The 25,105-nt window shown below is 45.4% G+C and overlaps 1 protein-coding gene across 3 annotated transcripts in view; it reads right to left on the bottom strand.

The window, feature by feature from the left end:
• EMCN (endomucin) overlaps positions 1-25,105 on the bottom strand; it is an 871,751-nt gene that overhangs the window by 126,117 nt on the left and 720,529 nt on the right. For all 3 annotated transcript variants that reach the window (XM_086963130.1, XM_086963129.1, XM_086963131.1), the window contains one exon: positions 24,262-24,323. In XM_086963130.1, the coding sequence (XP_086819256.1) occupies positions 24,262-24,323 (62 nt within the window). The remainder of the gene's footprint in view (positions 1-24,261; positions 24,324-25,105) is intronic.

Raw genomic sequence — 25,105 nt, 5'->3', positions numbered from 1 at the left:
TCACCGTTTTTTAGCTCACTGCACCATCCCAGGTCAGAACTTGGCTATATGCAAATTAGTCTGACCCTGGCCCAGTGCATCATGGGAACAGGGCAGACCAAACTACCAAGCCAATTCTTATACTGGGAAGGAAACAAGCTACCGGGGACCGGTTTCTGGCATTTCAGCCGTCTTCGGCCCGGCTTGCTTGAATCCTGATGGTGCAATGAGCAAGGGACTCACATCTGAGTATACCCTTCCACGCTTATGGTGGACAAAAATGAGTCAGAAAAGGGGGTGGTGATGAACAGAGTGTCTGAATTAAGCAGACCACTCTTACCCCGTCCAAAGATCAGGGCTTGATCCATCACCGTTTTTTAGCTCACTGCACCATCCCAGCTCAGAACTTGGCTATATGCAAATTAGTCTGACCCTGGCCCAGTGCATCATGGGAACAGGGCAGACCAAACTACCAAGCCAATTCTTATACTGGGAAGGAAACAAGCTACCGGGGACCGGTTTCTGGCATTTCAGCCGTCTTCGGCCCGGCTTGCTTGAATCCTGATGGTGCAATGGGCAAGGGACTCACATCTGAGTATACCCTTCCACGCTTATGGTGGACAAAAATGAGTCAGAAAAGGGGGTGGTGATGAACAGAGTGTCTGAATTAAGCAGACCACTCTTACCCCGTCCAAAGATCAGGGCTTGATCCATCACCGTTTTTTAGCTCACTGCACCATCCCAGCTCAGAACTTGGCTATATGCAAATTAGTCTGACCCTGGCCCAGTGCATCATGGGAACAGGGCAGACCAAACTACCAAGCCAATTCTTATACTGGGAAGGAAACAAGCTACCGGGGACCGGTTTCTGGCATTTCAGCCGTCTTCGGCCCGGCTTGCTTGAATCCTGATGGTGCAATGAGCAAGGGACTCACATCTGAGTATACCCTTCCACGCTTATGGTGGACAAAAATGAGTCAGAAAAGGGGGTGGTGATGAACAGAGTGTCTGAATTAAGCAGACCACTCTTACCCCGTCCAAAGATCAGGGCTTGATCCATCACCGTTTTTTAGCTCACTGCACCATCCCAGCTCAGAACTTGGCTATATGCAAATTAGTCTGACCCTGGCCCAGTGCATCATGGGAACAGGGCAGACCAAACTACCAAGCCAATTCTTATACTGGGAAGGAAACAAGCTACCGGGGACCGGTTTCTGGCATTTCAGCCGTCTTCGGCCCGGCTTGCTTGAATCCTGATGGTGCAATGAGCAAGGGACTCACATCTGAGTATACCCTTCCACGCTTATGGTGGACAAAAATGAGTCAGAAAAGGGGGGTGGTGATGAACAGAGTGTCTGAATGAAGCAGACCACTCTTACCCCGTCCAAAGATCAGGGCTTGATCCATCACCGTTTTTTCGCTCACTGCACCATCCCAGCTCAGAACTTGGCTATATGCAAATTAGTCTGACCCTGGCCCAGTGCATCATGGGAACAGGGCAGACCAAACTACCAAGCCAATTCTTATACTGGGAAGGAAACAAGCTACCGGTGACCGGTTTCTGGCATTTCAGCCGTCTTCGGCCCGGCTTGCTTGAATCCTGATGGTGCAATGAGCAAGGGACTCACATCTGAGTATACCCTTCCACGCTTATGGTGGACAAAAATGAGTCAGAAAAGGGGGTGGTGATGAACAGAGTGTCTGAATTAAGCAGACCACTCTTACCCCGTCCAAAGATCAGGGCTTGATCCATCACCGTTTTTTAGCTCACTGCACCATCCCAGCTCAGAACTTGGCTATATGCAAATTAGTCTGACCCTGGCCCAGTGCATCATGGGAACAGGGCAGACCAAACTACCAAGCCAATTCTTATACTGGGAAGGAAACAAGCTACCGGGGACCGGTTTCTGGCATTTCAGCCGTCTTCGGCCCGGCTTGCTTGAATCCTGATGGTGCAATGAGCAAGGGACTCACATCTGAGTATACCCTTCCACGCTTATGGTGGACAAAAATGAGTCAGAAAAGGGGGTGGTGATGAACAGAGTGTCTGAATTAAGCAGACCACTCTTACCCCGTCCAAAGATCAGGGCTTGATCCATCACCGTTTTTTAGCTCACTGCACCATCCCAGCTCAGAACTTGGCTATATGCAAATTAGTCTGACCCTGGCCCAGTGCATCATGGGAACAGGGCAGACCAAACTACCAAGCCAATTCTTATACTGGGAAGGAAACAAGCTACCGGGGACCGGTTTCTGGCATTTCAGCCGTCTTCGGCCCGGCTTGCTTGAATCCTGATGGTGCAATGAGCAAGGGACTCACATCTGAGTATACCCTTCCACGCTTATGGTGGACAAAAATGAGTCAGAAAAGGGGGTGGTGATGAACAGAGTGTCTGAATTAAGCAGACCACTCTTACCCCGTCCAAAGATCAGGGCTTGATCCATCACCGTTTTTTAGCTCACTGCACCATCCCAGCTCAGAACTTGGCTATATGCAAATTAGTCTGACCCTGGCCCAGTGCATCATGGGAACAGGGCAGACCAAACTACCAAGCCAATTCTTATACTGGGAAGGAAACAAGCTACCGGGGACCGGTTTCTGGCATTTCAGCCGTCTTCGGCCCGGCTTGCTTGAATCCTGATGGTGCAATGGGCAAGGGACTCACATCTGAGTATACCCTTCCACGCTTATGGTAGACAAAAATGAGTCAGAAAAGGGGGTGGTGATGAACAGAGTGTCTGAATTAAGCAGACCACTCTTACCCCGTCCAAAGATCAGGGCTTGACCCATCACCGTTTTTTAGCTCACTGCACCATCCCAGCTCAGAACTTGGCTATATGCAAATTAGTCTGACCCTGGCCCAGTGCATCATGGGAACAGGGCAGACCAAACTACCAAGCCAATTCTTATACTGGGAAGGAAACAAGCTACCGGGGACCGGTTTCTGGCATTTCAGCCGTCTTCGGCCCGGCTTGCTTGAATCCTGATGGTGCAATGAGCAAGGGACTCACATCTGAGTATACCCTTCCACGCTTATGGTGGACAAAAATGAGTCAGAAAAGGGGGTGGTGATGAACAGAGTGTCTGAATTAAGCAGACCACTCTTACCCCGTCCAAAGATCAGGGCTTGATCCATCACCGTTTTTTAGCTCACTGCACCATCCCAGCTCAGAACTTGGCTATATGCAAATTAGTCTGACCCTGGCCCAGTGCATCATGGGAACAGGGCAGACCAAACTACCAAGCCAATTCTTATACTGGGAAGGAAACAAGCTACCGGGGACCGGTTTCTGGCATTTCAGCCGTCTTCGGCCCGGCTTGCTTGAATCCTGATGGTGCAATGAGCAAGGGACTCACATCTGAGTATACCCTTCCACGCTTATGGTGGACAAAAATGAGTCAGAAAAGGGGGGTGGTGATGAACAGAGTGTCTGAATTAAGCAGACCACTCTTACCCCGTCCAAAGATCAGGGCTTGATCCATCACCGTTTTTTCGCTCACTGCACCATCCCAGCTCAGAACTTGGCTATATGCAAATTAGTCTGACCCTGGCCCAGTGCATCATGGGAACAGGGCAGACCAAACTACCAAGCCAATTCTTATACTGGGAAGGAAACAAGCTACCGGGGACCGGTTTCTGGCATTTCAGCCGTCTTCGGCCCGGCTTGCTTGAATCCTGATGGTGCAATGAGCAAGGGACTCACATCTGAGTATACCCTTCCACGCTTATGGTGGACAAAAATGAGTCAGAAAAGGGGGTGGTGATGAACAGAGTGTCTGAATTAAGCAGACCACTCTTACCCCGTCCAAAGATCAGGGCTTGATCCATCACCGTTTTTTAGCTCACTGCACCATCCCAGCTCAGAACTTGGCTATATGCAAATTAGTCTGACCCTGGCCCAGTGCATCATGAGTTTGAGGGGGAGATGTAGTGTCTTGTAATATTTTTTAACGGAACCCTTTTAGCTCCTAACGGACTCTGTAGAGCTGTGACGCAGGTGTCAGACCGCAATGCCATGAAAGCTTGTTTGAGAATGTTGAGTTGGCAGTTACACGCATTAGACTAAATACATGTAATACTAAGCTCTGTGTGTGGCGGGGTTATTGGCAGGTGCCCTGACTGGAAAGACGTTACTGCAATAATCCCATAAATTAAGAAACTAATCTTGAAAAGCATGCTCATGTAATAAAGGGGTAATTGTGAGATAGGATGCCTATAATACCAATAACCTGTTTTTCAAAATCTACAATGACAATTATACATTTGAAAATCATGGCATCCAGTGCAACTACCCAATTTTTTTAAATACACGCCAATGCATGTTCCACTGATTCTTTTAATATATATTGCACATATATAAGTATATGTGTATAAATGTATTATGTTAAAAGATTTTTTTAAAGTATTAGCTATAGATTTTGAAATCAAAGTAGTCCAGTACTTTAAATGACGAATTATAAATATGATATAGTAAATTGTTTTCAAAACATGTAAACCTCAATTTATGCTGTGTTATTAATGAGAACAGTAAAACATTGTTGAGGGCATGGAGGCGCAGCCTTTGACAATGATATTCTGTGTGGTATATTTGTACAGCTGTCATAATGGTGACGCAAATGAAAACATCCATGGTGTCACACATATTTTACACATTTCACTTTGAATGTTGTTCAAATGACATATTGGTTTTATGACATGGCAGTAGTTGAGCCAAGGGATGTCTTGGTTGTAGAAAATTATTTTATTCTACTTAATATAATTTTATTGTACCAGCCAAAATGTGTAACTCTAATTAAAGAATGACATATGAATATTCAATCTACTTGGTGTATCAGTTTCGGGCTCTATCGTGGTTGGCCTGAAATTGCGCCTAGGTCCTGGTACAGTAGACGCTTTTCCCTTTTTTGCACAATATCAATCAAAAGCTCAGAAAAATCATACCTTCAGTTCCCAATATTGTATTTTGTCATGTTGCCCTCATAATGATGAGAAAGTTTGATTTGGGATTCATATTTTTATGGTTGTGACTTTAGTACTGTTTTGGGCCTGCATATATACATTACAAAGATACCAAGTTGTTGAGCTCAGGTTAATTTAATGCTTTGCTGTTTCACCCTCAGAAGAATTGTGCTGCAGTCCACAAGTCACTTTTACCTGGGTCTATTTTTAAAATGTTATATATGGGACTTATCAGCAAGTTAAATGTGTCAATCAGGAATAAGGCAATATAACCATGTTTAAAGGGGAGGACAGGCATTCAAATCCAGCTTAACAGGGGTAAAGGGTACAGAGGTAAAAAAACAAGAAAAATCATAGGCCACCTTTACATACTTTTTGCTCGGTTACTCCATCAAAAATGTCACTATATTCTTTCAACATCAATATAAAGGTGATAATATTAAACATACTTATTATAGGGTAGCAGAATATCCTTGACATTTGTAAATGAACAAGCAGTATTCCAAAATCATAACCATGGCCTTAATAATGTTTATTTGTGTGGCCTTAAATTGATTTTGATGTGAAAAGAATGTTCGATTGTACCTCTTTGATATGTCAAAATGTGTTAACTGTCCTATGTGCTCTGTAAAGGATATGTGCATGTGTGTGCTTCCATCTTCTTTTGGTGCTAGCAAAGGAGACAGCCAAACTTCTGGGGAGCAAGAAGAGCTACAAACACCAAAGGACCCAGAAGCACTGTGGGTGATGGGGCTGTCCAGAAGTCACCACATCAATAGATGCGGAGGCCTCCGACTCAAGCCAGTACTCTTGGTTGCAGAGACAACATCCCAGTTTTTGACATCTGTTCCTATGTCCACCCTCACCACAAGTAACATTAGCATCCTCATACCTGTACCCACAGAAAGTAGTCAACACCAAGTTTGGAGATAGGCTATCATTCTCCTTTGCCCCGGGCATGTCTTCCATATTCCTATTTACCTAGCACTGGTCCCAGAAGAGGCCCTTGAAGTCCTAAAGATTCTTTCTGTAGGCCAGACAGCATTGTTGAATGCCATCCATCCAGGGTGTCAGTTAACAACTGACACAAATAATCACCACCCTGGATGGCATGCACTCTGGACTCTGCCCTGTCTGCCTTACAGAGAGATTTCCTTGCTGCAAGAGCTTCCTCTGACACCATTGCTCTCCCACTTACTACTCTTTGTGCCCACATTTCACGCAAAGAATACCCAGCCCACATCCAAACACCTGACACCATTCCACACCATGACCCCATTCCAAATTCCACCCCATTGCACTTCCCACACCACTGCACACCACCCACCACCATGCCAACTGCGCCAACAATGCCCAACTCCCTATTGCTGCCCATATTCACAAACCCTCACAGATACCCAAACTGTCCCATACACCAAATGCCTCTTATAACACCAAACTCTCCCATACCCCACAGTCTTCCCATTCACTCAAACGTCACTGTTCACAATGCTCTCCCTCCCCAGAACCACCTGGCCCTTCCCCACTTAAGAAAATATGACAGCTTAAACACGTTCCACCTCTGCAACTTGACTTAAACTATCACCAGCTCTGCAACTTTAATTTGAACTTCAGAGCGAGATCACTGATGAAATTGTCAACTAGCTCACTATTTGTCTGCTGTGTGAGAGGTATTACCTTAGGATCCCCTTCTCCTCCAATCTTCCATTATCCCTAGGCCTTGGGCCAAATTTGAGAAGTGGTTTCTAGCTCACATAGATTGCTCATTAAAACATTACACTTAGACCCTTCTCCCAACATGACTAGAATGGAGTGGCAGGTGCTCCTTAAAAAGGATTATTCCAGGAAAACTGAGTCAAGCTATTCCTAGAATATGATAGTGTACTAAGGGACTGGTACTGGTCTCCCTGGAAACTGAAGAGGGCTAAGCTCATGACCCATAGACACTGCTGTAAATGTTACATGTGGTTGATTGAGCACCATGCATTCCTCTTCTTTATCCAAACTCACAAGTAGGGGACCAGTAGCTTACTAAAATGTTATGCCCTATTATCCTTTCTCCTACCATTGTTGCCTTTGCTACTCCCCTTCTCTTAATTCCTCCTTTATTATCTTCTTCCCAATCTCTACTTGTTTGTTTTCACCTTCTGGCTGGTTAGAAAGTTTTGTTATGATGTCCAGGTATGTGAGTCACTCGTACGTTTCACCCTAATACAGGGGGTTTTGCTGTACCACTTGCCTTGTAACCAATGTATCACTCAGAAAGTGTACCTGTTGCTGTTTCTGTACACGTTTCCCTACCATACATCCCAGCAAATAAATGTTGAAAAAATTAAAAATTAAAAAATATTAAAGGCCCCACACCCTCCTAAGAAGTATGTACCCTGAAGATATCAGCTCCAGGGATCCTGCTATGAGGCAGCTCTCCACTGCCAGCTTGGTTTCTCCCGCGGCCGGAGCCGCTGTCACGTCATCCAGCCAATTGGAGTGCCAGGAGGCACTTCAAGTTCAGGTGCGGGCTCCCCCAGCGCAGGACGCGTGTGGGCGTTCCCAGGCCAAGGGCGGGCTCGTCCGGGGCAGACAGAGGTAGGACAGGGCCACCCCCTTGGCAGTAACAAAGCAACAATCAAAAGCGCATAACGCCCCTGGGTAGAGACAACGTTTTTACTTTCCATGGACTCTTGAGAGCTGGAAGGGTTTTTTATTCACTAACTGTTGTACCTGCCCCAACCCGATGATATTTCCTTGAACTGCAGCTCTGAAACTAGGTTGATCTGAATTTTGAACCTTCTGGAAGCTTTCCTAGTCCAGACAGAATAGAACATTGTCCTTATCTTTTTTAAATGCACATATATTTTGCTCTATTTTGACTGGTATAATCACATGAGCATTGGACCTTGACATACTGTACACTGGGACCCTGTATTCAAAATCTATAGAACTATTGCATTCTGTCTGTTCATAATTGTCCTGTCGCTCCCGCAAAAGTGTAATAGCTTATCCAATAGCGTTCCCAAAATGTGTGAAACTATCCTAGCGGCAAGTTTGAGCAGTTTGCTGGTAGGAAAATGGGTAAAAGGAAGGCAATAGAGTCAGCAGCCGGAAGGAAGAAGATGGCTAAGCTTAGTAAGACAGCGACTTCTGCACCAGACAACTGCACCTTAGCAGCTATTGATGAGCTGATTGAAGAGGTAGAATATATGCTAGCAAATTGGAATGAGGCACCCCCCAAAGGCACAAAACAAATCTCCACTTATTTTAGTAAGCAAAGCAAATTGACCTCCAAAAAACAACCCCAAAAACAATCAAGCCCCCTGGTAACTGTACACTGCAGCCCAGGGTCTCCCATAGCTACACAAGCTAATCTTTCACAAAAAGAATCCCCCAAAAGAGATACCACAGAACCGGTTGATTTAAGCCCCCCAACTAGGGACTTTATAAATCTAGAATGCTCTAATAGATACTTAATTCTTGCAGAAGGTCATGAAGTAAACCCTGGGGACAAGAAGAGGAGACAGAGCGCATCAGGAGACTTCTAGCCAGTGCTAGAGAAATAGGCACGGAAACAGAGCCAGAAGATACAAACGAGGTGTTGAGGGACCTCTGCTTAAAGCAAAATTCCATACAAGAGGAGATTGCAGGTCTCAATAGGATGCTTTTAGATTTGATAACATCCATGGTTATATATCTTTGAAAGAAAAAACATCTCAACAGAGAGCTCTATATCTCTTGGTGGAAATCTGGACCCAAATGATAGAGTAAATTTGCGACCATTTCATCCACCGAGCACAAACACTAACCATCTTGTGAAGGATTTTCAAACAGCATAGCCTCCTACCCAGTAAAATCAACCTCTTTCATGCCCCTCCCAGATGATTTATCCGGGCCACGCAACCTTCCCAGTCACGAGAGCCGCATCAGCAGAACACTCACCCGCTACTGCATCATTTAAATAAGCACAACCCCAACTCACATAATGTCTTTTTTATAAATGTCCCAAGGCTAAACGGGGCAGTCAGGGAAGCGAGGATTCATTGATTAACAAAGCAATCCATTGGATAAGATCCAAACCTCAGTGTTTGTCCCTAGTGAGATCGGACATCAAAAGAGCTTGAAACGTTCCAGTAGAAAGTGGGGTACATGGACAACATAAAGCTAACTTTCCATTCAAGGTATATAGCAGACAGTTTGATTGACATGAACCTCTGTTCACATTCCCTCTTGGAAACAACAACATCAATTAGCATTAAGCAAAATATTCCTGAATTAAGTAAGTGCATTAATCTACCCCAAGACACAGTGGAGTCAAGGAACCTAGACTCTGTAGATTGACTGGCTCAGCAGGACAGGGTGAACAAAAAGGTTAAGGGAGTCCCTTCTGAACAAGACATGAACCCTCCTAGCTTTAGCTTTAGCCCCCAATCTGATCACGGTTTCAGCCTAGAACAAATACCACACCATGAAACCAGGCCAAGCAACTTTAACACCGTAGGGGAGATTAACTCTCATTCTAACTCTAGTGACCCCTTAATTACTGATATAGCTCCGCCCTCCAACCTAATAAAGATGGTTTCCTGGAACATTGCTGGGTTCAAACAAAAATTTTAAAGGAACCTGATTGGCAGAGTTATGTTGAAAACTTAGACCTTTGTGTCTTTCAAGAGACTTGGGCTAGAGAACCACAGCATAAAGTAGGGTACAGAACGTTCAGTTTAGAGGCATTGCAATAAAAAAAATGGAGAACCTCTGGAGGACTGACAATATGGATAAAAATTAATTTAAATACCACTATAGAAATTGTTACCACTGGCTCACCAGACATCTTGGGGCTGGAACATAGGTTCTCAAATGATACACAGATGTATCTCTTTAATATATATGTAAGACCTAGGGAATGTTCAAAAGAATCACCCTTATTAGAACATCTTAAGGAGGTCCTAGGATCCATGGATCCAAAAGATGCCATCATAGTGGGGTTGATTTAAACTGCTGCTATGAACCCATGGTGGAACTTGATTTATTTTCTGAAGAGGAAGATCAAACCAGAGGGATTCCTCTCCTCGTGATAAAAAATACAGTGAGGTGTACTACCTCTGCTCTGCAAATATTCCACCTTACCATAGAGAAAGGCCTCAGGGCATGCAACAGTTGTTTTCCTTTGGATCTTGTCTGCGCAAACACCTTTCTAAGGGGAAAGTCTACATGAAGTATAGATTATGTGCTCATAAGTACGACACATTGGGCATATATAAAGAATTTTAAAGTAGATAAGAGAGTAGAGAGTGACCACTTTCCGTTATGCTTGGATCTAGAGGGGAAACATTTCTCAACTCGTGCAACCACAGAAATTGATCCAGGAGTAGAAATAAGACATCCCCTGGTAACTAACAACCGTTGGTCAGTTAGATGGCCTGCCATACTAGACAGAGTCAAACCTCTCACCAATATATGTATAACATCTTTAGTGATCTTGTAACCTCTTATCTGGACCAAGATTACGAAACTAGCACGATAACAGTAATCCATAAAAAATTATTGGTAAAGGAAATACAAGTCCACCTAACCAAACCAAGAATAGTAACAGGTGTTGCCAAGGCAATGGTACAGCCACGTAACCCCTGGTATAATAAGAAATGCAGACTGGCCAAAGACTGTCTCATTAACGCCCTCAAAAATAAAAACATACCCGAGATTGGATCAGAAAGATCAAAATACAAGAAAACACAAAAGATAGCCCAAAGAAATTAGGAAGATAATATTTGGAAGGATCTTATAAAATATGCAAACGTTAGGAACCAAGCTATGTTCTGGAAATTGATGACACATGGAAGCAAATAAAATATAACAGCTTCTGATCACTATTTAGATCCTAATACGTGGCAGAGCCATTTTGCAAATAATAATAATAATAAGGAGGTTTGTAAAGCGCCTAGTTACGCCCAACGGCATGTCCCCGCGCTATGGTAAGTGGAAGAGCAAGGAACCCCAATCTAAAGCTGGTATCTGCCCGCCCTGTTAATGATGGAACAGGTAGGCATTGAGCTCTCTTCTGAACTGGGTCTCCGAGGGCTCCAACCGGAGTTTAATAAGGAGTTCATTCCAGCGCCTAGCCACCAGGAACCGGAAAGATCTGCCACCCATCCTGGCTTTCTTAACTTTAAGGATGAGCAACAGACCGGTCCCACTGGAACTAAGGGACCGTGCTGTCCTATAGACAGTGATAGGACTCTACAGGTGCCTAGGGCCAATGCCTTGGGCAATGCGATGACAAGTGCAAAGGGCCTTCAACACAATTCTTTCCCTAACAGGGAGCCAGTGAAGCATGTCCAGGGCCTTTTTAGAGGCAGCCCTCCTAGGTTGTCTTAGGACCAGCTGAGCCGCCGCATTTTGCATTACCTTCAGCCGGTTAAGACTCTTGATCGTAGCCCCCAAATATAGTACGTTACCATAGTCTAGGCGTGAGGTAACCAGCGCATGTACTAGTGTCTTCCTGGCTTCTTTAGGAAGCAGGTCCATGGTTTTTCGCAGGCCTTTCAGAACACCAAAACAGGTTCCCACCACACGTCTGATCTGAGGTTCAAAAGTAAGATCAGAGTCTACCCATACACCCAGGTTCTTGGCCTGGGAGCATGGGGTAGGGGCCGGGCCTAAACACGGTGGCCACCATGCCGATGACCACAGCAACTGACCACCCCCCACCATGAGCACCTCTGTCTTGCTACCGTACAACCTCAGGCAGTTGTCCGCCATCCAAGAGGCAAGCTCCTGCATGCATGCTCTGAAGTTGGTATCTACCAGATCCGGTGCCCGCGAAAGCGAGATGATCAGCTGTGTGTCATCGGCATATGACACAATCCTAATTCCGTAGCCCTCCACTATCCTCGCCACTGGAGAGACATATACATTGAAAAGGGTGGGACTAAGGGCAGAGCCCCGAGGCACACCCTGATCCAGTTTCATGGCAGCGGAATAGTGTGCGCCCTGTCTAACCTGGAAACTACGTTCCACCCGGAACTATTGTAACCATTTTAGCGCCAAGCCTGAGACACCGCCCCTATTCAGACACTGTAGTAGGGTGTAATGTGCCACAGTGTCAAAGGCGGCGCTCAGGTCGAGAAGAATGAGCACCATAGTTTGTCCCTCGTCAGCTCCCTGCTTGATGGTCTCCGTGGCCATTAGAAGAGCTGACTCCGTAGAATGGAGTGACCGAAACCCAAATTGACTAGGATGCAGGAGATTAGATTCTTCCACATATGCCATGAGTTGTAGATTTACTGCCTTCTCTGCCACTTTCGAAAAATACGGTAGCAGCGAGATAGGGCGGAGATTGTCGAATTTCTCAGGACTAATGTTGGGTTTCTTCTGGAGAGGAAGAACCACAGCCTTTTTCCAGCTCGCTTTTGTGATAAATTTTTCCAGCTCGCTGGCACCGTATGCGTGGCAAACGATACATCTAAAAGATGTCTGATGTATGGTTCAAGAGTGGTAATACTCCCCCCAGTAGTTTGGCTGATGCAGGGTCCCTAGGTGAGCCATATTTTATCGTAGTGCAGATCCCCCTGAGCTCCTCAGAGGGGGGAGGGGGGGAGGGGGGGGAGTGACAAACCTATTCAGCCTCCGGCCTCCCCCAGCTTCCTCAGTTGGTTCCCCAAATTCTCCAAATTCTGCGCCCGTTTTTTTATGATCACCCGGAAAGGAGGAGTAGATTTTCTCCACTTTCTCATAGAAGAAGGCTGCAATTTGGTTGCATGAAACCACTGAGCCTTCCATGGGAATAGCAGACGCTGTTAGTGAAGAGATCTCCTTATATATCTTAAATAACTCCTTAGAGAAGTTTCCTGCTGCTCCAATTCTTTCAGTGTAGTGCGCAGCCTTGCCCCGTCTAATGAGCCTATGATACTCTCTCCGCTTTATAAGGTATTCTAGTTGGGCCTGTTGGGGAAAAAAATTCCGCCATTGTCTCTCCAGATGTTTACACTCTGTCTTAACTAGGCGTAGGTCATCACTATACAACGCTGCATATTGTTTTGATCTGTTCACGAATGTATTCAATCGTAACGGAGCTACACTGTCTAGAGCTTCATTTATGCGTCTTTCTAAGTTCGAACACACAGTTTCCGCATCGGAGCCCCCCGGTGACCCTCCCAGAACCAGGGCCTCGTTGAACTTGGTTCGCGAGAAACCAGTCCATTTTTGACATTGATGGTTTAGCACTGGCTGCTCAAGGGCTCTGGATTCTGGAAGCCCCACCTCAAAGGGAACAAAGTAGTGGTCAGACCAGGGGATAGGGATGGGGGTTGTAACCCCAACTCCCTGCCAGTTAGCAAATACTGGATCTAATAAGTGGCCACGCTGGTGAGTAGGGGCATTAGATTTCAGACATAATTGCACTGACTGCAGCTCCTGACACAGATCTAACGCACCTCTGTTCAGTGAGTCCTCCAGATGGATATTAACCTCATAGATGCTATTAAACATTCCTCCCCAGTGCTGCGCTGTCCATTGGAACTAGTGCTGAATGGACGTCCAATGGTCGTGCGCAGCACTGGGGAGGTAGTGCTGCCGTCGGCCAATGCACTGAGGCAGCACTTAAGGGGTTAAGGTCACCCAGCAGAAGGAATTTGTTGTTCCGTAGGGCTACGTCCATAATCCCTTCCAATAGGCTAGCCACAAACCGGGCATAAGGGCCCGGAGGTCTGTAAATCAGTAATCCTTTCATCGTAAAGAGATCTCTATGATATTACCATTGATTTGGATTTAGCCCAAGATCGCACTAGTGACCTTTGGGGACTTTTTTTATTTTTATTTTATTTTTAAAAAATTTTGAAAACCTTTATTGAAAAAAGTGCACACAGCTATTCAGCCTGACATCCCGGAGGCAAGGCAGCATCGTGAATTAGAAGAGCAATAGTGCAAGAGCGTTTAACACAGTACTGTGAAGGTTGTTTTTATATTTTATAAATAGAAGGAACATTAGAACAAGTAAAGAAGAAGACGCCAAGGGCGTCAAAGAGTGGCAATGGATCAGGGAAAGCCTACGAGGTGCCGGAGCGGGGAAGGGAGCAGCGTACACTTGAGCGCAAATACAGAAGAGTAAAGCAGGATATAGGGGGGGAGAAGGAAGAAACAGGATTCAGCAGTGTATCATAAAGCAGTTGGCGTCACAGGCTATGGCGACAAATGTTCCTCCAGAGAAACAGGTTCAGGGGGCAAGCAAATATCTCCCCTGTAAGCATTCCAAGCCCCCCATACTTTCGACCACTTTCTTGGCTTACCCCTGGCAATGTAGACTGTCTTTTCCCTAAACATGCACCAATCCATGTTGGCTTTCCATTGTGCCACCAGGGGAGCCGTCACAGCCCCCCATTTCTGCGCAATGTCGCGTTTAGCCACCATGTTGCCAAGGGTCACCCACTGCGTCTGAGCCACATTATGATCGGATGGCTCCCAGATGTTGAGGAGGCATCTCCTAGCCTCCGCAGTCGCCGCTACCCCAGTCACCTCTTCCATGACCCGATGCACCCGGCTCCAGTAGGAAGCTATGACGGGGCATTCCCAGAGAATGTGCAGAAAAGTAGCAGAGGCGCCACAGCCACGTCGACAGAGCCCATCGGTCGAGTAGCCCATATGTATAAGCCGGGGGCCAGTCACGTACACTCCATGCAAGATCTTGAACTGCACCAGTCGGAGACGAGAGGAAATGGCGACCTCCTTAGGGGAAGACACAGCGCTCTGCCAGTCCTCATCATCGATCTCCAGGCCGTCACGCACCCATTGCTCCCGCACACCGAGGAGGAGGTCAGTACGAACGTTAATCAGTTTCTTGTACGACAGTGAGATCGCACTGTCAGGCATATGGCCGTCCAACACTCTGTCCTCCAGTGGGGAGCTCTCTGGGATCGCTCCCTCTGCCGGCTTAGCAGATAGCAGCGCGTGTCGCAGCTGGGCGTAACGGAAAGACTCCGTGCCGCCCATCTGGTACTCAGCCTGTAGCTGGGAGAAGGTCTTAATCTCGCCCCTAGAGATCATATCGTCCACCCTGGAAATCCCTATGAGGTCCCATTTATCAAAGCCCTTGGCGTGCCATAGCTTGCCCAGAATGTCGGAATCGTACAGAGGGGTGAATCTAGTCAGCCTGCCCTGCCAACCCTGCGCCTTAGTGATCGTGCGCCAGATGTGGACCGCAGTTCTCGTTGGACCCGACATCCGCCCGTCCAGAGACCTCGAATACAGCGCCCTGTAGTAGTTGCCGCCACCCAAGAGCCACCTGTCCATGGCGTAGCCGGGGTTGTTTTCCGGGCTGTAGAAGCCATGGTTGATAGCCGCCAACTGGGAGGTCCAGTAGTATCTGCGCACACCCGGCAGTGCAATACCCCCGTCGTACCACGGGAGCGTGAGCTTCATGATGGCAACGCGGGGACGGCCATCCCAGAGCAAGGCACGTTGAAGGCTCTCAATCTCACGGAAGTAGCGAGCGGGAACCGGATCCTGAGTGTTCTGCAGGGCATACAAAAACCTGGGCAAGGACATCATCTTAAATAATGCCGCACAACCAAGAGAGTGGAAGCTTGCGCCAACCCTCCACATCACGCCGGAGGCGCTGAAGAGGGGGAAGCAAGTTGTGGTCATATCTCACCCTCGCATTACCGGAGATATAAATCCCCAAATACTTAAAGCCCTGGCTGGCCACCTGGATGTTGCAGCCTCTAGGGAGGCGCGGTGTGTCCCCCTTCAGCACGTACAGGAAGGACTTGGCCCAGTTGATAACGAGGCCAGAGTACCTGCCAAAAAGTCTGAGTACATCGCATGCCACGATGAGTGACTTGCAAGGGGAGGTGAGGTAGAGCATAATGTCGTCAGCATAGAACCTTTGGGGACTTTTAATATCAAGGCGAGCACCACAATTACAGTTTAGCATGGAGGACATGGTGCTTGCTGTAGCAGCCATAAATCCATCAAAGGCTCCCGGACCAGATTGAATACCAGGGGACTTATTCAAGCATGCCCCGGACGTGTGTATTCCATACATAAACTAATTAACCAACGCAATAGCTAGGGGGCAGTCGATTCCAGAGTTCTGGAAGGGCGCAGAGATAGTCCCTATCTATAAAAAGGGCAGCGGTGAAGAGCCAGCAAACTACAGACCCACATGTCTGATAGATGTCTTACAGAAAGTCTATGCAAAAAAAAATGTTAACTAGGCTCACTGATTCGATGACAGCAGAGTAATATTTATAGTCCCTTTTGACTTAATACTTTTCCCACCAGTATTATTATTTAACATTCCTCAGACTACTTTATGCCTGTTCATTAGGGTGACCAACCGTCCGTAAATTTCACGGATCGTCCGTAATTTAAACATCACGTACGTTGTCCGTGAGGATCCTTTTTAAGGACACCTTTTGTCTGTAATTTTGTGCACTGCAGGGAACAGCACTGTTCTCCTGCATGTAGCCTCTATTCCTTGATGGGACCGCCTCGCACTCACTCGAAGCCCAAGAACAGCCTCACCTCGCCCATTGTCATTCTGTATGCGACTGATTGCCACATACAGAATGACAATGGGCCCGTCTGGAGTGTTACTGCTTGCGGTGGGTCTCCTCCTGCCTCGGTCTAGGGCAGCACATTTTGTTAGATGAAAGGAATGTGCAAGCATGCGGATGCTGCTACAGAATCCAGTTCAAAGAAGCTGGTGAAAAAAGTTGAAAAGGAGGAGCCCGGGCTAGTCTCATCATTTTAGAAAAGTGAGTGCAGTTTCAATATTATATTCAACAAAGCCAAGGTTGCTGCATTTTTATTCCATGCATCTAACAACCATTGACAAAGCCAATAGTTCTGTCTTGTTGTAGGTGTAAAGTCACTTGTTATTTATCTGGATACAATGACAGAAGAGGCAAAATACCAATCCGGTGGCACACTGCTAAACACAGATTTTTAGCTTAGGTGTTTTAAGCCCTGCCCTTAATTACATCGAACACCCCCTTTTGAGAGACCCCCTTTTTTCATCCCACTTAAAGACCAGGAAACAACACCATGTCACAGTCACCTCACTTCCTGGCACTGTGCATCATGCATGTCTTCCACTTTTTCAGATTGCCTATGTGCAGGGGCATAGTGAGCACTCCCCCACCCCACCTGTTGCTTTAGAAACTACAGTGATGGTGAAATTCTTGATGGGCCCCTTCTGTCTGGCACTCTGCCGACAAAGGCTCAGCTCATAATTAATATGAAAAGGTGGGAGAGTGAGTAAGTGAAGGGATGGATGGATGGCTGGATGGATTAGTGAAAGGCTGAATGGATGAATGAAAGGGTGAATAGATGGAAAATGAGCGAAAGGATGGATGAATGAGTGAAAGGGTGGATGATCGGTGAGCGAATGGATGGATGGATGAGTGAAAGGATGGATGAGTGGCAGGGTCAATGGATGGATTCATGAGTGGATGAGTAGAAGGATGGGTGGATGGATGGAAGGAAGGATGGCTAAGTGAAAGAGTGAATGGAGAGAAAGGGAGGTTGGGTGGATGACTGAAAAGGTGAATGGGTGGAAGGAAGAGTGACTGGATGGATGAGTAAGTGAAAGGATAGCTGGATGGGTATAAGGGTAAATGGCTGGATGGAAGAGTGGATGGATTAGTGTACGGATGGATAGGGTGGAAAGGTGGATGGATGGATGAGTGAAAGTGTGGATGGAGTGATGGATGAGTGAAATGATGGCTGGAAGGATACACAATGGATAGGTTTGCAAATGGATGAATATATTTGGATGTAAATGGGATTACTTATATACTATTGCACGACCTCCTTTGATGTGTCTGAAAAACCTACCTTTTGTCCCGAAGTTTTGTCCTGAATTTTGACTCCCCGTCCTGAATTTTTGTCCTGAATTTTGACCCCCTGTCCTGAATTTTTACACTCACCTTCCTGAATTTAAACCCATGACAGTTGGTCACCCTACTGTTCATTAGGTCTCGCCTTGGCAGCGTAATCTGTATGTTGGGTGAAGCTCCGTGTAATTTGTCATACCACTTGCGATTCGTTTAACTGTGGAATTGCTGTTCTTATCTTGCTTTCTATTGGCTTTTGATCTGATAGTAACTTCCATGTAGTCTAGAAGCAGCAGCGCCTAACTATAGTTTTCGTCCGCTTGCACTTGTTTAAATAACTGTGAACATACTTTACCAGTGCGGCGCCAATTTCACGAGCACCGCACTGGTTTTAATTTTATTCTCGTGTATTTTCCCAGCTGCTGCATACCACTTTCTCTGCTATCCCGCCCTCCCTCCTGAGCTGCGCCGCGCGCTTTCGCAGCTCGTCAAACTGTATTTTTTAAAATAACTGTGAACATACTTTACAAGCGCGGCGCCCTTTTCACGGGCACTGCACTGGTTTTACTTTTATTCTTGCATGGGTGAACCTTGAGGCAAAGCTATGGCCGCATGAGACCAGCAATCAATTGGAGTTGGAGCGCTGACCATGTAACAACCCCTTGCAGTGGTCGATACAATGAGCTCTGTTGTTTTTTTACAATCCGCCTTTTAGAGCAAAGGAAGGAACTTGTGTCATGGGACGAACGTTAAATAAGCGGTGAAAACTTGGGTATAATAAAATAGAGACGCGACCAGTTAAATGTGTTGCACAAAATGAGACATGCTCAACACAGAAAACACCCAGAAGCATGTGTACAAATAACTAATGAACTAGGCTGCTGTTTTTTTTACATAATCCTATGCATGTGTGTCACATGCCTCATTTCATTCAAAATAACAAAACAGTATTCATTCACGCACAGTATCGGGACAAAACTTTTCCTAACTATCCCTTCGATAAAAAGAGCATGTTACCGGCGCCCCGCGGGTTGCAGGAGGCGGCCCAGGTGTCACCACTGTCTGCATGTGGCACCCTTTAATGATTGGGCGGAGCGTTTGAGCAAATCAAACACTCACCCCCAGTCAACTGATCATCATCCCCTTTTGTTCCGCTTTGTTCGCCCTAAGTTGGCAGGGTATGTTCAGACGTGAGTCCCTTGCTCACTTTGCCACTGGATTCAAGATAGCCTGGCTGATGAGGATTATGAATCCGAAACCGGTCCCAGGATGCTTGTTTCCAATCCAGGGAAGACATGGCTTGGCAGTTCAGGCTGGACTGTTCCCATGAGACACAGGGTCAGACTGATTTGCATATGGCCATGTCTGACTGGGGTGCTGAGTGAGCTAAAGAATGGTGATGGATTAAACCCAGATCAGTTGACTGGGGGTGAGTATTTGGTTTGCTCAAATGCTCCGTCCAGCATCCCCTTTTGTTACCCTTTAATAATTACCATAATCAACGCCTCGGCACCCGTTGAGCCCCATGTGGTAGCACTGCAACCAGCGGGTTAACCAGGGGACTGGGTTCTATTTCCCACTTCCCATCACACACGATGTGTGATTCTGGGCACCAAACGTCCCTGCGCCTCGTTTATTTTATCAGTGGCATTTTGTAAAGCACATAGAAGAAAGACACTCTGATACTTGATTCATTTACAATCATATCAGGAAAGAAAGTTACAGAGCAATGACGTACGATCGACTACCATTTCAAACTCTTTTTTCCCCCTTTTTAGTGGCACCATTCTGTTTGCTAAAAAGAGTCATATAAAATACATCACACATGCCATGTTATACGTAGAACCAAGATTGTGGCCCACTGATCATCGATGTTACCACAATATATATTGGCATCAGTTCCACACACGCATTATGCTCGCCTCCTCTTGTAAACGCCCCCTCTGATTACTTTGATGTTGATTGTCACATGCCATTGCCTAAAAACAACCCCTAATGTCTTACTTTCTCCCCCTCTGTTCGATGTCACATGCCTCAACACCTCTTATGAATGCAATAGGTCTCGCATTTGTGACAGTTTGAGCTATTAGCATTGTAAATAACAATGCCTTTTATTTATGTTTTAACCCCTTGCCCGCGGCCGGAATTCCGCTCCTGTGCGGCACATTCCGATCGCGGGCGTGGTCATGACGGGTGGGAGCCGTCATCAGCACACGAGCACTGTGTGCCATGACGACTCCCGGCCGTCATCAGCATGGAAGGGGTTAAAAACCAAAACGTAAATAAAAGGCATTGTCATTTACAATGCCAATAGCACAAAGTGGCGTAAATACGAGACCTATTGCATTGCAAATGCTTGTTTTTTCTGGCAGTGCATTTTAATTTACATGTTGCTAGAAGACTTTTATTGAGATGATAGACGTGGGAATTAAATGACTACGAGGGATTTGCTACTGAGAAATCAGGTAATGAGGCTACTAGGGGCTGTTTGTCAATGTTGGGATGTACCAAGTCAGCTGTGTTGTCACAAAAAAGAAATCAATGCCCTTTAAAGCATAAAAAGCCAATGCCAGATCTCCTCAAAAACATATCGTTCTTTTGAAAAACTTATAATCTGGTGGTTTCGCATCTGGTTAATCAGGGATCTCTCAGGTGCTTTGATGGTGGCATCAGTGGCATGCTTCAAATTTGTACTGGTGTCACTTGCATGTTGTGCTGATGTGGTGTAGTATAGACGTGACAGGTGTTTTAATGCTAAATCTGGGGAGGCCACAGGCAGAGGGGCATTGAATGTTAAAATCTCAAACTGACAGTCACGCATAAAAGACACGCATGAGCTTGTGTTTAACCTGAATTCACAGTACGCCATTGTTTAATTCATGGAGCGTACTTTACTTACAGGAGGTAAGGAAAACATAGTTTCAGGAAGGAGGAATGTATTTTGCTTCTCTTTATTTTGTATAGAGTACGCTCGACCTGAAATCATTGGGGTGCTTTACATGAGTATTCATTACATTCCACAAGTTCAGACTCATGTTTTTCCAGGCATGGGGGAGATTAAGTGATTTTGTCCAGAATCACAGGATGTTGAGCTGACACCAATATGGTCTCCCAGTCCTAAGTCAGCAGCTCCCTAACGCCACATCCTCTCCCTACACGTTTATAAGTGAATTTTAGGGACCTTATTAGAGGACCGCTTTTCTTGTCAAATAATCCGTCAGCCCCATGCACACATGGAGAATCAATAGCACACTCACTCGTACATGCATGACTCTCACCCTGCCACACACATCAGCGTCATTCAGCCCTGGTACTGCTGCATGGTTGGCTCTTTTCCCTTTGACTGCCTGCTGCACAGTGCGCAATACCAGGCTCTGCTCTGTGACGTGCAGTGGTTAAAAGAGCACTACCAGCCCTGGTGTTGTGCTCCATGCCAGTGGCGGTGTTGTGATTGGTAAGCACCCAGCCTCCCCAGACCAATCACAACGCTGCAATGCAGCATTGTGATTTCTCTGAGCATCCCGGTTCGACACTCAGACAGGGAATGGGGCCTGGGCATGTTCTCAATGCAGGCTGTGAGAACAGGGAAAGTGCGTATGACTGTTTTGGGCGACCCAAGAGGGCTGGCCAAAAAGTCATGTGCACTTAGGAGGGGGCAAACCATTTCTCCCCTGCTCTGCTTCGAGAGCAGAGCAGGCCTGCCCACTCGCCCACCCACAAAGCAGCACGAAAACATAAAATGATAACTTAAAGTTATTATCATTTTATGTTTCCTTTACGTTGCACTACTTAAAAACTCTCCGCTATGGCTGAGGAGATGCTCCTCAGCCATAGCGGAGGAGTCAGCACTGGTTACATGTAACTGAGGTTACTGTGCTGTAAGCATATCCATCGTTGTTAATAGTAATACCCAGAGAATGGCAGATAAGTCTAAACTATGCAGACAAACTACCAGTATTTCTCACATAAGTCTACAAATGCTGGCAGTAGGCTTAAGTCTACAAATACTGGCAGTAGGCATAATGTCTACAAATACTGGCAGTAGGCATAATGTCTACAAATACTGGCAGTAGGCTTAATAATTTACTTGAATCAAATGATAGCGCTGAGAAACAAACCAACTATTCCTAGAAAATACCACACCAGACTTTTGACCAGTTATGTTTTTAGTGCCCGCACAGTTTATATTAAAGAAGCGACCAAACAAGTGTCTGCGGCCCCTTCTGTAATACCAGAATGCCCAGAGCAGAAATCAGGTGCAAATGCTTGTTGCGTCCTCCGGGCACTAAGTGTAATACAGCCCCTGGAGCCGGCATTGTATTTGCAAGCCTAAAGATACCGAATGTGATTTATTCCCAACAGAAATAGTACACAAATATCTGAGGTACAAATTATTCACAAAAACTGAAAATATGCTTCTTGTGGACAGTAAAGCCAACTTTGTTTGTAGATTTATACACCGCGACTTATGACCTGTGAGGGTATCCAGGCGCTGTCCATGGGCATGGGGAGATTAAGAGATTTGTCCAGAATCACAGGATGTCGCGCCAACGCAAAGATTCCCAGCTCCTGAGTCTGCAGCTCTGGCCGCTGTGCCACATCCTCGAATTTATTTTATAAGTCATAATTGGAATAATATATATTTCACAGAGGCTTACGAGTAGTGATCCACTCTGAAACAAGTTCACCACCTTTTGATTGACTAGAATGCAAAGCCATCAGCATTGATGTTCAAGAAAGGGTCTTGACTTTAATTTGACTCTTGCTAATTTTTACATATGCAATTGTAATGTTAGGGGCCTGATAAAGAGTAACGAGCAATAAACCATTCATACCTTTGCAACATGCACGCAATGCTAGTCTGTAGATAATTGCAATTATATGTATGCTCATTCACCTGCTGCTAGAAACCAGAGTTATTGATATCAGACGTAAGGAAGGTTCTAAATAAATAAACAAAAACAAATGTGCTCTTCTGTAAAAAATGAATGTATACTAGTGACAGACGTCATTAGACCCTCTCCGCACTACCTTTGGCAGAGATTCATCTGCCTATTGTAATCTTGAATAAAGAACTTTGATCAGAATTTCCCAAAAAGTTTAATTGAGTTAACGTTTTTCTTTTGTTTTCCCAAAATTAATGCTTTTGCATATGTCAATAAAAAACACTTTTTCATGCTGTTTTTCTCAAAAACATTCAATTTGCTGATTTGATAAACACACATGAGTCGCTAAATAAAGAAAAAGGTTATCCTGTCCCAATGCATTTCGGGATAACCTTTTTCTTTATTTAGTGACTCATGTGTGTTTATCAAAGCAGCGAATTTAATGTTTTTGAGGAAAAACAGCATGAAAAAGAGTTTTTTATTGACATATGCAAAAGCATTAATTTTGGAAAAACAAAAGAAAAACGTTAACTCAATTAAACTTTTTGGGAAATTCTGATCAAAGTTCTTTATTCAAGATTACAATAGGCAGATGGATCTCTGCCAAAGGTAGTGCGGAGAGGGTCTAATGACGTCTGTCACTAGTATACATTCATTCTACAAGTGTGGAGATTGGCCTCTCCTCCCCTCCCAGCACACCATCGTCAAAATACAGAATAAATACCTTTCTAAAGTTAAAACGGATTAAAAAGGAGTGCACTTCACAACCCCTTTCATTTGTATTCTTCTGTCAAAAATGACATATATCTTTAAAAAGCAAAATATTGCAAGATTGTGTCAACTTCTTCACTAGCCAAGTCACTAAACTCATGACTAACTTACTCAACAAAGGCAATTCAAAGATACCCCCCTCAATTCCACTCTATCAATTTCATAAGCTAATTCCTAATCAATGGACTTCCAAGACCTCCATCGTCCTAAAAGGTAAACTTCAGTTCCTTTTAGACTCTCAGTCAAGATTAGAGGGCTCCTGTCATTTAGGTCGCCATTTTACACTATTCACTGCAGCTGCTATACTGATATTTGTGGCTGACAGCTTTCAACACATTCTAGGTCAGTACCTCCCCTGAAAGACTGCTACATCAAATGAGACCATTGGGCTAGTGTCATCCCGCCATGACTGACAGAGAATCAGCCGCGGTCCGTGTAGGTAAAAGCGGAGGGGCGATGGGGCCAAATAAGGGGGGATTTCGACGAACGATGCAGAGGGGAAACTAAATAAATACTTAATTTTCACTCTGCACCGTCCTTCGAAATTCCCCCTCACCTGGCCCCACCTCCTCACCCCTGTCACGTGCACAGACCGCAGCTGCAGAGAACAGAACCTCAACTTAAGTTAGATAATCACATGGAATGAGGTCAAACAGCCACAATGAGTTAGCATAATATGTGGTGAGGTTCATATGGTGCAACAATTATTTTAGCTTTCATATTATTTCTGCAGAAGTTTAGACATAGAAATGTTTATTTCAAACAAATGACGTAACACTTGGAATGCTCTTGTGGTTTGCACTGCGTTCATTTTATTATCTGTAAAAAAAACACACTTACCTGCTGGGGGAGTGGTTGTCCTGACTGAAAGAAGTTGAACGCTGCCTGTTTTGGAGACATATCTGTTTTTTGCAAATAGTTAATGGAGCAGTTAATTGCTGTCATCCTAGCGAGCATCCAGCAAAGCAGTTCATCAAAGCTAACAAGACATTTATTGATAGTCACCTTTGAGCATCAAGGATAGAAAACACCTCATTGTTACTTGAAGACATTTCAGGCTAATCACTTTAACTAATCCACTCCACAGATGTTTACTTTTTTTTTTTTAAATGACCAATTCATATACTGTAAATATTTATATTTTACCCTATTTATTGTAACTTTTTACTCATGCATCTTTAGGTTTCATGTCGCTGAAACAAGTGTATCTTTCAGCAGCATTTGTTAGGTGCCTCCAGCTGGAAGGATAATAATCAATATTCCACCAATAAGTCAATAATACCAAGAAAAGGGCACTTTGGATACAATTGTAAGGTAGATAACCGAGAGAGATGTGGTGAGGTGGTTAGTGGTAAAGTGTGTGGAGGTAATGCCACATATACTTATCAAATGCTTGTTATTTAGCTCATCCAGCCAGTGGCGTAGCGTGGGTTGCCAGCGCAAAGGGCAAGGCAAGTATCCTTCAACCAATCAATCAGGGGATTGTAAGCGCACTAGTCACCCGTGAGGGTCTCAAGGCGCTGGGGAGGGGGGGGGGGGTTAGCAGATCCGTTTAGAGCCAGGTCTTGAGGGTCTTCCTGAATGTGTTCAGGGAGGGGGCGCATCTGATGTCTGTCGGTAGCTCCTTCCACGTCTTGGTTGCTATGTGGGAGAAGGATCTTTCGCCTGCTCTGTGGATGCGTGG

The sequence above is a fragment of the Lissotriton vulgaris genome, chromosome 3_1 (assembly GCF_964263255.1).
Source record: "Lissotriton vulgaris chromosome 3_1, aLisVul1.2, whole genome shotgun sequence".
In the NCBI taxonomy this organism is placed as follows: domain Eukaryota; kingdom Metazoa; phylum Chordata; class Amphibia; order Caudata; family Salamandridae; genus Lissotriton; species Lissotriton vulgaris.
The sequence above is the reverse complement of the archived record's forward strand: the minus strand, read 5'-3'. Positions and strand labels throughout refer to the sequence as shown.